The 14,146-nt window shown below is 39.5% G+C and overlaps 1 protein-coding gene across 5 annotated transcripts in view; it reads left to right on the top strand.

The window, feature by feature from the left end:
- The window catches only part of TTLL7 (tubulin tyrosine ligase like 7), a 77,973-nt gene that overhangs the window by 19,534 nt on the left and 44,293 nt on the right, over positions 1 to 14,146 (top strand). For all 5 annotated transcript variants that reach the window (XR_015699009.1, XM_009468339.2, XM_087733353.1 and 2 more), the window contains exons 4-7: positions 608 to 729; positions 1,434 to 1,501; positions 10,152 to 10,310; positions 11,947 to 12,163. Coding sequence is in view for 4 of the 5 variants with exons in the window: in XM_009468339.2 (XP_009466614.1) it covers positions 608 to 729; positions 1,434 to 1,501; positions 10,152 to 10,310; positions 11,947 to 12,163 (566 nt within the window). In the remaining variant the exon portion in view is untranslated. The remainder of the gene's footprint in view (positions 1 to 607; positions 730 to 1,433; positions 1,502 to 10,151; positions 10,311 to 11,946; positions 12,164 to 14,146) is intronic.

The raw sequence follows: 14,146 nt of genomic DNA, 5'->3' as shown, positions 1-14,146 counted from the left end.
CTAATTATTATACAGAGGTTTCTCAATAAAATCTCCTAATGTTTTGTATTTTGATGCTTGGGACTACTTCAGAAAAATCTTTTCTCCTAGAACCTGAGTTATGCCTGGCAGATAATCGGTCTTTTCTCTTTTTTTTGTCTTAAAATAATGTACGCATTTGCTTTAGTAACTACTGTACCTTGACTAAGGAGGCATTTTTGTCCCCTGTCTGCAGTGACACTTGCAGTCATCACTGTTTTAAAATTAGCATATGTGATAGCCAACATTAAGTCTAAAAGCCGTGCGATAGCCAACATTAAGTCTAAAAGCCATGCAAGTGGACTTTTACTAGATGATTGTCAAATGCCCTGAAGCTCTTTACAGTTCCTGTCAGTGGCTGTGCTCTGATTCCAGCCTCAGTACAAGGTGCTGTCATGTTGTAATGGCAGGTTTGCAATAGACTAATGGAAATATTGCAAGATAAATAATAGCTTGCATGCTAACATTGTTCTCAGACAAAAGGTTGAATATTGGAAGTGCTTAAAATCTTAATTGATTTTTTTTAATTTTGAAAATGAATCTATTTTAGAGATTCAAAATATTCCTTAAGTATGTGATTTTTCTGTAGTACGTGTAGTAATACGAGAGATGGGATTTGTGAAAACACGTGATGAAGATGAAACAGCTAATCTTATATGGAGTGATTCTGCTGTGCAACAAGAAAAGATTGCTGAACTTCGGAACTATCAGGTAGAGTGGTAGTTAGGATTTCTGGCATGTTTCAGTAAGCTGTTTCACTCTGAAGCGTTCAGTAAGGTGTCACTTTTGGTCAGTTACATTTGTATGGAGAGAAAAAAAAACAAACAACCCACAAAACACCACCAACCAGACTGCAATAAGGCCATACCACTACATACTTTAAAATCCTATTCTCTTTTCCAGAGTTATTTGTTCATACCACTTGGAATCTGGTGTTTAAATAGTTGGGGCTGTTCTTTCATGCTTTTGTCTGCCAGTTGGGTGTTGTGAATGATCAGAGTTTGAAAGAAGATGCAAAACATCATTTATAAGTTGCTCATAAGGTTTTAAGCAGTAAGTTAACAAGCAGAGCTCTCTCCACAGTTTCTGTGAATAAGTAATTCCTTTTTTTTAACCATTACTTTGTGATAGCGTTCTTTGTTCCTAGATAGCTTTGTGAATAAGAGTATGATAGTCTCCTTTCATGTCTGAAATGAAATCAATGGGCACACTCATGTTGGTGGAGGAGAATATAACTTACAGTATCTTTAGTATTGCTAAGGATACATAGTATAATGTAAGATATTATCTTAAATAATTTATATGCAACACCATGTTTGCCTGAGCATGCAGTTGAACATTTGAAATGATTGTATTAGGTATGCCAGGAAAGCTAAAAAGTACCAACTCACTTTCTTTTTTTTCTCCTTCCTCAGAGAATCAACCATTTTCCAGGAATGGGAGAGATCTGCAGAAAGGATTTTCTGGCAAGAAACATGACTAAGTAATCTTTCTTTTAATATTAAGAGGTTTTTCAGCCATAGTATTTAATGCAGTACAATACTGAATTATTGCTTGTAAGGTTTTTTATTTTTACTAAGAGGCTATGAGAGGACTGAGAATAATGTCCGAAGTTCCTTAATAAGTTTGGCTTTGGTTGTGGATCTGTAGCATTGAAGTGGGCTACTGTTTCTCTCCGATTGACTTCAGTGGAAAAAGGTGTGGGTTCAGTTTTCTGTCTACACACTGAAAAATGTAGGAGAGCCTTAAAATATTGCATAATACACAAAATACATAATAAACCCAGGCATATATCCTGCAACAGTAGAACAGAAAAAATAACTAGTATGTGGATGGATATTATTTCTTTTAAAATAATTAATGACTACATTTTTGTGTATATCAAATTTAAAAAATGTGAAGTATCTTACTATTTATATAAGAAATAAATCAGAGATGCTCATTTGTCTAATTATAAATTCTCCTCACTCTAGTGGAATAACTGGGTTCTGAGGAATTATCCTAGCTGAGAATCTGTGAGTAAGACCTGTAAGAAAACAATGCTGAATCAATAATGATTCAACAGCCTGGTAATAAGGAAAAGTTTAGGGATAAATCATAGAATCATAGAATACCAGGTTGGAAGGGACCTCAAGGATCACCTGGTCCAACCTTTCTAGCACAATCTAGATGAGATGGCCCAGCACCATGTCCAGCTGAGTCTTAAACATGTTCAGCGTAGCAGAGTCAACCACTTCCCTGGGGAGATTATTCCAATGATTGACTGTTCTCATTGTGAAAAATTTACCTCTCGTGTCCAATTGGAATCCCCGTGGGAGTAACTTGTACCCGTTACCCCTGGTCCTCACCATGTGACTCCTTGTAAAAAGGGAGTCTCCATCTTCTTTGTAGCTCCCCTTTAAGTACTGGTACATGGTGATGAGATCACCTCTAAGCCTCCTTTTCTGAAGGCTGAACAAACCCAGCTCTCTCAGCCTATCCCCATACGGCAGGCTTCCCAGACCCTTGATCATCTTGGTGGCTCTTCTCTGGACCCCCTCCAGCCTGTCCACATCTTTTTTGTATAACGAGGACCAGAACTGTACACAGTATTCCAGGTGTGGCCTGACAAGCACTGAGTAGAGTGGGATAATGACTTCTTTATTTCTGCTGGTGATGCCCTTTTTGATGCAACCTGGCATCTTACTGGCCTTCTTGGTCACAGCAGCACACTGTTCACTCATGTTGAGCTTCCTGTCCACCAGGACCTGCCGGTCCCTTTCCACAAAGCTGCTCTCTAGCCAGGTGGATCCCAGTCTAAGCTGCACTCCTGGATTATGTTTTCCCAGGTGCAAGACCTTACACTTGTCTTTGTTAAACTTCATAAGGTCCTTGTTAGCCCACTCTTCCAGCCTATCCAGATCTTCCTGCAGGGTGGCTCTCCCTTCAGAGTGTCTACTTCTCCACTCAGTTTGGTGTCATTTGCGAACTTCATCAGGCTACACTTGATCCTGTTATCCAGATTGCTTATGAAGATGTTGAATAGCGTGGGGTCCCCCAGAGATCGATATTGGGCCCAACTTGTGACGGGTTGCCAGTTTGAAAAAGAGCCATTTACCACCAGCCTTTGGGCGTGGCCCGCCAGCCAATTCCTCACCCACTGCACAGACCACTTGTCCAGGCCATAATGTATCAGTTTCTCCAGGAGGAGGCCGTGGGGAACCATATCGAAGGCCTTGGAGAAGTCCAAGTAGACAGCGCTGACCGCTCGCCTCATATCAACTGAGCAGGTCACTTTATCATAGAAGGCCACCAGATTTGTCAGGCACAACCTGCCTTTTGTGAAGCCGTGTTGGCTTTTCCCAATCACATGCTTCATTTGACTCGTGATGGCCCCCAGGAGGGTCTGTTCCATGACTTTCCCAGAGATTGAAGTAAGACTGATGGGCCTATAATTACCCGGATCCTCCCTTGAGCCCTTCTTGTAGATAGGGGTAACATTTGCCTTCCTCCAGTCCTCTGGGACATCCCCCGATCTCCACGACTTCTCGAAGATTATAGAGAGTGGCCCCACAATGACATCAGCCAGCTCTCTCAACACCCTTGGGTGGATGGCGTCAGGGCCCATTGATTTGTAGGGGTCAAGCTCCTGTAATGATTCACATACTAACTCCTTCATCACTGATGGTGGGTCTATGTTTGGATCCTTCTGGATTTTTGTTCCCAACGCCTGGGATCCAACAGTGTTGGTAAAGACAGAGGTGAAGAAGGTGTTGAGAACCTCTGCCTTTTCAGTGTTGTTGGTGACTGATTCACCTCTGCTGTTTAACAGTGGGCCTATGTTTTCCTTCTGTTTCTGCTTGCAACTTACATACTGGAAGAACCCTTTCTTGTTATTTTTGATGTCTCTGGCCAGTTCCAATTCAAGTTGAGCTTTTGCCTTTCTAACTGCATCTCTGCACTCTGGCAATGCCCTTGTAGTTCTCAGTGGACAATCTTCCACTTCTTCATCTCTGGTATGCATCTCTTTTGGTTTTAAGCAGACCCAGGAGCTCGTGGTTGAGCCAAGGGGGCCCCTTGCTCTGCTTACTTGCTTTTCTTTTATAGGGGATAAACTGGTTTTGTGCTTCCAAGAGAGCATTCTTGAAGAACTCCCAGCACTCACTGGCTCCTTTATCCTCCATGGAAGCTTCCCACGAAATCCCTCCCAGCTGAGCTCTGAGCGAGCTGAAGTTTGCTCTTCTAAAATCTAGAACCCTTGTCTTGGTGCTAACCTTCAGCATGCTCAGCTGGATCCCGAACTCCACAATATTGTGATCACTGCAGCCAAGGTTGTTACTGACCGAGATATTACAAAGCAGGTTTTCTTGGTTTGTGAATAGCAGGTCCAGTAGCGCCTCCTTCCTGGTTGGCACATCTAACATTTGTAAGAGGAAACAGTCCTCTACGCATTCCAGGAACTTGATGGATGACATGCGAGCTGCTGTTTTGTTCTTCCAGCAAATGTCTGGGTAGTTGAAGTCACCCCTGAGAACCAGATTCTGTTGACCAGAAGCTTGCCTTAGTGTCCCAAATATTGCTTCGTCGGCTTTATCGTCGTGGTTTGGGGGTCAGTAGCAGATGCCCACTGTAAGGTCCTGCTTGGAGACGACCCCTCTGATTTTAACCCAGAGGCATTCAATAGAGCACTCACAATCACCGTAGTTGACTTCGATACATTTGAGGTTTTCCTTAATATAGAGTGCGACTCCTCCACCTCTTTTTCCCTGCCTGTCTTTGTGAAACAGCCTGTAACCGTCCATCGCGATTCCCCAGTCATGTGAGTTGTCCCACCATGTCTCAGTTACTCCTATGATATCATAACCTTCTGTTAATAAATGTGTGTGAATATTTTGATTCTTCTAATCTAAATTAGTTTAAAGAGCAATAATAATAGAGTTAATCTTTTGGCGCCCAACGTTACCTACACCGCATTTCCTGTTACCAGAACAGAATTTGTTTTGATATATTAATGTAATTAATGTGATATCGCCTCTCTCTCTCTTTCTCTCTCTTTCTCTGTTTCCTTTTCTATTTTGTAACTACAACACATAGCATATAGAATGTATGCAACTATTATGATGCAAATATTACATGCATTGCTATGGTGTCTACATGTTCTACGTGTAGGCTGGAACTCCCTTGTGTCAATACATGCTACACAAGCACTTTTCACTGCCCCTTCCAGACTTAAACCCTAAGTAAAAACATAGACGTAGCACATAGAGGCAAACAGCTATTTGGAGAGGTCCTGAAAACAGTGGAACAACATTGGTCAGCTTGGTAGGCAGTGGTCTCCCTGTGCATTGCTACAGTTCTGTGATTAAAAAAAAATGTGCACAATGGACAAAAGGGTCTTGTTATCATGCACACATTGTTTTCAAATACAGTCTGGTTATACCTCTCTCAACCTACTGAATTCTGAGTCTGAGATACAGTTTACACGTACTCAATGTGCAGATTGCACATATTATAGATAAGATGGGAATAATTTCCCTGATATGATAACTTTCGGTCAAACATATCTATGTTGTGACTTCACTTAACATCAGTAGATACAGCAGGGTTTTAATCAGTCTGTTTTTTGCAACACTAACCTCACAATTCAATACTTAGTATTCATAATTTATAAAAATTAAAATTATATGCTTTGAGACTGCTTGTGAAACAGACATATGTATGTGAAATCATGTCAGTTGCGATACATGGTTGGGCAGGCTCTTGTCTGTAGAGTGGAGGATTTTGTTCCATACAGCTGCTGTTCTGTCTTAAAATTTATTTGACCAGGATAGTGCAGAAACACTAATTCTGTTCTCTTGCTTTTCTGCTGTATGCAGTCTTTTCTGTTGTTGATACTGACTCGTGCAGAATAGCTGTGGATTTTGTACCATTGAGAGTTCCTGAAACAACTGCTGAGAATTGGTAGAGAGTAGACTCTTCTTTTTCTTTTACTTCTACCTTTGTTGTTATACTGATCTCACCCCTCCATTTTATGCAAGCAGTTGGGAATGGAGCAAAAGAACAAATCTACTGGATTCTGAGAGGCAAATGCTCTTCAGGAGGAATTGCACTTCAGGAATTCCTCTTACAGCCAATATCCAGGCACTCTGGATCACAGGACAATGTGGTTTTCACATGCAGAAGGGTGGAAGGGAGCAGTGTAATATGTAGCATGTGTAATATGGAAGACGACAACCCAGCACAGAAACTGTAGGGACATAGAGTAATGGGCAGGTAGAAGCAGGCGTGTAATTGAGAACAAAAGGAAGTGTGAGGGGAATAATCAGAACACAGAAAAGAAAAAAAAAATAGAGGTGCCATTGTAGGGCCAACTAGATCTTAATTTCTGAAAATGGTCTCTTAGATGAGATCTCCTCATGTGAAGGATAAGTGTTGTTACAGAACTAATACAATAAGTGGGGGACAAGGTATACAAGATGAATGGGAAGGGGAACAGACCCATGTATGAGATGGTCTTTTTTGCAACACCTTTGTTGTTTACATTTAAAAGGTTTGTGAACTGGTCATAGAATCATAGAATCATTTAGGTTGAAAAAGACCTTTAAGGTCATCAAGTCCAACTGTTACCCTAGCACTGCCAAGTCCACCACTAAACCGTGTCCTTAAGCACTACATCTACCTGTCTTTTAAATACCTCCAGGGATGGGGACTCAACCACTTCCCTGAGCAGCCTGTTCCAGGGCCTGACAGCCCTTTCAGTGAAGAAGTTTTTCCTAACATCCAACCTAAACCTCCCCTGGTGCAACTTGAGGCTGTTTCCTCTTGTTCTATCACTTGTTACTTGGAGAAAAGACCAACCCCCACCTTGCTACAACCTCCTTTCAGGTAGTTGTAGAGAGCGATAAGGTCTCCCCTCAGCCTCCTCTTCTCCAGGCTAAACAGCCCCAGTTCTGTCAGCTGCTCCTCATACGACTTGGGCTCTAGACCCTTCACTGGCTTTGTTGCCCTTCTTTGGACATGCTCCAGCACCTCGATGTCCTTCTTGTAGTGAGGGGCCCAAAATTGAACACAATATTTGAGGTGCGGCCTCACCAATGCTGAGTACAGGGGAATAAGCACTTCCCTGGTCCTGCTGGCCACACTATTCCTGATACAAGCCAGGATGCCATTGGCCCTCTTGGCCACCTGGCCACACTGCTGCCTCATATTCAGCTGACTGTCCACCAGCACCCCCAGGTCCTTTTCTGCTGGGCAGCTCTCCAGCCACTCTTCCCCAAGCCTGTAGCATTGCATGGGGTTGTTGTGACCCAAGTGCAGGACCTGGCACTGAGCTGTGTTGAACCTCATACATTCTTGGTCTACCCACTAACCTTCTTTCATACTTGAAAAGTCAGAGGATCTTGAAACCCAGGCAGTGGAACCTGCGTTATTAGACTGACAAGTCCTGTCTTTAGTAACCTACGTTTTGTTCAACACCTTTGATTCTTTTGCACAGAAAGTACTCTGAGAAACACGAGCACAGTCTGACCACATCCGTAAGCTAAAATAGCACTCAGAAGAACAATAACTTGCTGTTTAATTCTCAGACCTCTTGGTAAGGACTCCAAAGGCTAAAGTATAGAGCAGCACAGTGAAGAAGTGGTTACCCACAGTAGTGGATAGCAGATGTGCTGGAAAATAGGGCTATTGTAATGGAATAGGTCTCGATTCCGCAAGCTACTTGATGATGTTCCTAAGCTCTTTCTGAATAGGGCCAAGCAGGGAAAGAACAGAGCTGAATTCTTTTATTGAAAGTTTTAGTGAGCACTGGAACTTGTAAACAATGGTTAAGTATTCCGCTTCATATTATTAAGTGTTTGTAGTCTACCCGGTTATGCATAAGATAGGAAAAGGCATATAGAACTGATGTACTTGCAGTCACAAAATAATATTAATGTATCTGGAATACCCTGAAGCTATATTCACTGAGTAGGGAGTAAGGGTCTTGAAACCTGTGAGTAAGTTAAATGGCAAGTCTCTATCATGTAACGCTTCAGGATGCATATGATAAGTAATTTGGAGAGGGATGGAAGCTAACACAGAAGTTGCTTTTTGCCTAAAAACAGGATAATTTCTGCCTAGATAAGCTATTCAGTTAGCAAGGTAATAACATTTGTAAATATCTAGCAGATGGAGAGTGGTTTAAAAATATGCATGAATCATGAATGATAATATCTATTTATGATTTTTTAAAAAAATTTTTTCTGAATATTTGGTGGCTTTCATCAACCCAGATTTGTAAAAATAATAGTTACAATGAAGCTGCAGAAGCACTGAACCTCAGGCAGTACTTCAAGACTACTATAGCTATTGTGGTTTCTGCAGAGTGTTTGTTGGGTAGTTGGCTAAACAGTTTGGTGACAGCGTATCTATTATACCAGTAGGGCTTGGCTACAGTCCTAGCCTTACAGATGTGGTTGGCAGCTCTGTTTTTTCCATTAGTATTTGAGCCACTTAAAGAAAAAGTGTCTTATGCTGTATCAGGATTATTATGTAGGCTCATAGTAGAAATGAAAAATTGAGATGATATTGTAAGTCTCTTTTACATTTGAGTTATCCTGATACTATTAGTTTCCATTACAAAAGTAGAAGTATACCTAAATCTGTAATTAATTAAAAAGTATTAAAATTCATCATAGTGCCATTTTTTAAAAATCTAAATTGAGGAACTTCCTATATCAGTTAATTTCTTTTTAAACAACCAGTCACTTTCTGTGGTCTGTGGATATTTGTATTTTAGATGTGTCCACCCTATGTTACAGGGTAGTTTTGAGTTACCCAAACTAATTTCATATGAAGTTATGTATGAAGTTTCAAGTATTCTGAGTACCTGAAACAAGCTAGCTGCACCAGTATTTAACTCAGCAAAGACTAAATTTCTTCTGCTGGGAACTATGGTATACTAGTTTGCATAGTACTACCAAGTCCACATTGCTCTTAAAACTTGGCTGTTAACCAGTATTAAAACGACTTTGTTTAAAGCTAACCCATACGTGTAGCCCGTACTGCCAGTCTGGTGTGGGTATATGCTTCCTGTCTGCCAGATACACAGCTTTGGGTGACAGAAACTTCTACTAACTGAATTCTCTACCATTTTTCCTCTTCTATTTGTCTTTTCTGCATTCAGACAACAGAGCTATAAAATGAGATACGCTCACTATCCCAGCTGCCACAGCTATTAAAGCAGGGAGATCAGGACCTTGCTGCATCCTTTAAGCAGGTTCAGTTTCAGAGATTGTTTGCTATGATGTCTTAACCTTATTTTTGTTTTAGTTCTTCTATTTTTTCCCCTTGTCTTGCTTTGCATTTCTTTGCTTTATTTTGACTATATAAGGTGCTCAGGGAGTCTCAATCACAATATGCTGGTACCAAACACAAATCCAAGCTTCTGTGTTTTGCCCTATATTGGAGGTTCGTGAGCAGTTCCTTGGCCTGTGTCAAAGTATATTTGCTACAATTCCTTACTTTTAAAATTCCTTCAAAAGACTAGAAAGAAACAAAAAATTCTTCTTAAATTGCTTCCATTTTAATTTTAAATTCAATCCTTGTTATTAATATTTTTTGCACCCATGAAGAAACTCCAAATATCCTTTTTTTGTGCGTGTTGATCCTCATACATCCCCAAATACATAACAATATGAAACTTGCCAAATATCCCCACCCCTCCCAAGGAAAAAAAAAAAATTCATAAAAGAGGAATACAGGAATCCAGGAGGCTATTAGGTAGGAAAAGATCTATAATCACATGGTCTATTGTAAGTTTAATATTCCTAAGAATAGGAATAGCATTAAATCAACTGAGTAACTGAACAAAAACTCTAACAGGAGCGAGATGGATGCCAAGAAACGAGATGGATGCCAGTAACATAATAAGCAAATATGATAATAAGCAAAAATGCACCAGATAATCTGCTTTTGTTGTTCTGAAAGTATGCATATGAATATGCTATAGAGCTCTAACTATTCTTAAACAACTGCAGAAGTTTGCTTTCATATTACAGCATTTTGCTAAAAAAGCTTCCCTGTCAAATTATTGTAAATGCTTTTTAATCCTGAGGATTGATACGTCAAAGTAGTTAAAAGATTTCAATTCAGTTAGTTACACTTCTTTGCAGAATGATCAAGAGTCAGCCTCAGGAGTATAGTTTTATTCCTCGAACATGGATCTTCCCTGCAGAATACACACAGTTTCAGAACTATGTAAAAGAACTGAAGAAGAAACGCAGACAGAAAACTTTCATAGTCAAACCAGCTAACGGTGCAATGGGACATGGGTAAGTTGCATGTTAACTTCAGTCTTCTTACCCGTTGGAGGTGAAATCCAGTGCTATTTACAACATTAACAGAAGCTGTATATTAGTAAGAAGTTAAAGTTATACGATCAGTATAAGAAAGTTCGTGTATTGGATGAAGGCTTAACAAGCAGAAACAGCTAAAATATAAAGCTAAATGGAAGTGGTATTTTAATGTTGTTCTGAATGTGGCATAATTAAAGAATGCATTTTCTGATGAGGCTCAAATAATTCTTAAGATCAAGATTATTTTTATTGTGAATTTATCTAAAGAATATATTTATCAATCTGTTGTGCTTAGACTTACGGGGTGAGATTGTATTGGGCATAAATGGCAGGGTTTTGGTGGCTGGGGGCTGTGGGGGTGTCATGTGTGGGAGAAGGTCAGGATCTTCCACAGCTCTGAAACCCGCCCAACCACCCCATTGTGTGCCAAAACTGCAGCCAGTCAGAGAAGCACAAACCTATTTAAGAGTAGGAGCCATGAGGTCTTGGAGAAACAGAGGAGACACTGTTGGGGATGTGGCTGGAGGTGCACTCTTGGAAGGAGGTGACACCCATGCCCAGAGGAGGGACAGCCCTGCAGATCGTGCAACCTGCAGTTGAGTTGAAACAGCTTTGCCTGTGACAGGGCTGGACAGTAAAAAACAATGAGATAAATATTGCAATTTCATTCTCAACTCTGTTCTTGTTTTTAGATATTTCAATTTTAGCTTTTATTGCTTTTAATATCAATTTGGATTATACAGTAAAGTGCTTAGTTATTAAAAATATATCAGAATTACTGTAAAAATAAAGCCGCCAAACTTTTCAATCTCCTTATTTTTCAGTCCTTTTGATAAGGACAAAGATAAACTGAAGGGAAAGGTAGCAGCATATTTCAGAGAAATGCCTGGAAAGTACTTCAGTGTATGAGGAGTATTCAGCACCAGAACACTGAAATGCATCATAAATAATAGAGGGTAAGATTAAGGCAACAAAGCTATGGCAATTCAGGGTTAATAACGATACACTGAAAAATATTAGCTATTACAGTCTGTATAGTTAGGGACTGCCAGTTTAGGGTCTGTATATAAACCATTTTTCATTCCGATGTGGGGAAATCGGAATACAGAAATACTGAGCTTAATCTATGCCATCCTTAGTTGTACCGATCAGTGTCCTGCTTTGCAAACATTGTCACTGAGTCAGGTTAGCACTGAAAGTTCTTTGCAATCTGTACCTTGGGCAGAAGTTGTGACAAAGAAAGCCTGGAAGCCTATTATTTTTAGAGCTGCTTGGGGAAGAATAATCACAAAAGCTGGAGACTGGTAGTTCTGCCAAACAATTTCTAAGTGTAGAGGGAACCCATTATTACAAATTGTTGAATCAAAGGAAGCAGAAAGTTGTTTTGAAAATGGCTCATTGCCTTTTTTCATCCAGTAAAGCACCATAAAGGACAGGAAACCAAAAGCCATGTAAGCGAATGATACTTTTTCTCTACTCAACAAATCAGATATGTAAGTCTCTTCCTCCAGATAGACTTTAGCCTGACTACCTGGCTCGGTGACCATGAAAATCTGTTTTGAAGAGTAAGGTCAAAGTTCCATGTTTTTAAAATAACTTTTGTTTTTACCAGGATCTCTTTAATAAGAAATGGAGAAAAGTTACAAGCTCAGGATCACTTGATTGTTCAGGAATATCTTGACAAACCATTTCTTATGGAAGGCTACAAGTTTGATTTACGTGTGTATATACTTGTAACCTCTTGTGATCCATTAAAAGTATTTTTATATCATGACGGACTGGTGAGAATGGGCACGGAAAAGTATCATCCCCCCAGTGACTCAAATTTGGTAAGTTGGAGTTCATTCCAATTTATCTTATTCATGTAGAATTTTACCTGTGTAGTGTTTGGAGGAGGTAAAATAAAATAAACTGTGACATGAGATTTCATTTGGTATTTATCTGGATAAATTTTTGTATTGTCATTGAAGAGAAAAAATTTAAATGAAAGATATTTAACTCATACTTTTCTATCAAAATCACAACTATAGCTGTTATTATTGCTTATGTATAAAAATTTTGTATGACTTTGCATGTATGTATGCTAAAGAGTTTAAATATTTCCTAAAAGAAAGCAGATTATGTCAATTATTGACATTCAACCCAGAAAAAATGAAGTAAAGAAAATCACTTCAAGAACAGTTACATTGCTTTTATATTTATCTGAGACTCAGTTTGGGGTGGGGTAGGGGCGAGGATAAGGTTTATGTCCTGCTAGATCATTGTTTAACATCCCTGAAGTTTTGAGCTTCTGCTGAGGATCCTGCAACGTTTCAGCCATTGTGTTGGGAACCTATGCAGAAAACAGAAAAACAGCAGTATAGAAACCTGTGCACGAGAGTGGTCACTGCAATCCCTGAACGTGAGGGAATCTGCTGCTGGTGCTCTTTATCAGTGACTGCTTCAGCAGGGAAAGGAGTATGTACCTGACAACTTTAGGATGATACAGCAGGGCTGCCTATAAACTTGCAGAGAACCAAGAAATGGTAAGGGACATGCTAAAGTTTTTGGACACTTTAATCCTCCTGTTCACTGTATAGCATCTTCCCCTGTTGAGAGGTGTAATGCCTCTCTTCTGGCACAGACCAAAATGCAGATGTCTGTTAAGAAAGAAGTAGATTTGAAGCATTGGGAGGCATCAGTAAATTTGAGTTTCTTACACCTCACTCTGTACTCCGTTGCCACTGTATCTTTCCTTTTCCATACCATGTACTTTTAGAGCTGCTTCAGTGTAATTATCCAATAGACAGCACATGGAGAGCCTTTTTCCCTACTTGTCACTTAAAATTGTGGCTGTCTCTTAGTGCTCCTTTGAAGAATGCAGGTATAATTTGGAGCCCAGTACAAATGCTATATTTGGAAGAATTCCAGTATTATATTTGGAATAGTTTGCTTTTAATACTTTTTTATTGTTACTAATCTCAGCATTAGCAGCACTGAAATATGCTCTGAGCGGATAAACAGAACAGGCAGTTGTTTCTGTGTTCTCACAACTGTTCATGTTGTAGTTTGTCTATAGTATGAAATGACCTGGCTTATCACTAACGACATTGTTCTTTGGATGACATTGTTCCATAGTGACATTGTTCCAGATAACTTCAGACTAAAGATTAGTTCAGATGTTTAACAAATGTTCTAAAAACACTTCAATTTTTTTTGTAGTCTGAAAAGTAATTGCTTTTGTCTGAAATAATTTGAATTTCATGGAAAGATGACATTTATAATGACTCAAAAACAATAGGTTTCAGAATGATTCTCAAAGCAGTAATTGGAAGCCATGGGAGAAATTCATTACTTGTAGTGCTAATACAATATATTGTTAACTAGCCTGCAGTTAATTTGATTTTTTTTTTTTAATTTAATTAAGTTTTTTTAAACATAAGTAAGTGCACTGAGATAAATGACAGCAGAAGGCTTATGTTACCTGTTGGCTATCTTATCAAAAAGGAATTGGAACAGAAGGCTTATGGTCAGCTTAGAACATCAACTATACTCAAGTAAGGAATCAAACATGACAGAGAACTGTCACTGTGATGAAGATGGTCATCATGGTAGTGTAGGTGGAAAGCTGAATTAACATCTGTACTGGGAGATAATGTAAACATGTAAAAGGTGATTTATAAATTGGCCTTGGAAAGGTAATTTTTTTTTTTAATGCAACTGATAACGTGAATCTATTGCTGGTGACATTTTGCTCCATAAAGGAACTATGGCACTCACTCATTTATGTAATGCATATCTTGAAATTTACCTCCCTCTGATGTATGGCTACC

Source organism: Nipponia nippon, unplaced genomic scaffold (genome assembly GCF_047370975.1).
Source record: "Nipponia nippon isolate SJK-2023a ecotype South Korea unplaced genomic scaffold, ASM4737097v1 scaffold_5, whole genome shotgun sequence".
Lineage (NCBI taxonomy): Eukaryota > Metazoa > Chordata > Aves > Pelecaniformes > Threskiornithidae > Nipponia > Nipponia nippon.
The sequence above is the reverse complement of the archived record's forward strand: the minus strand, read 5'-3'. Positions and strand labels throughout refer to the sequence as shown.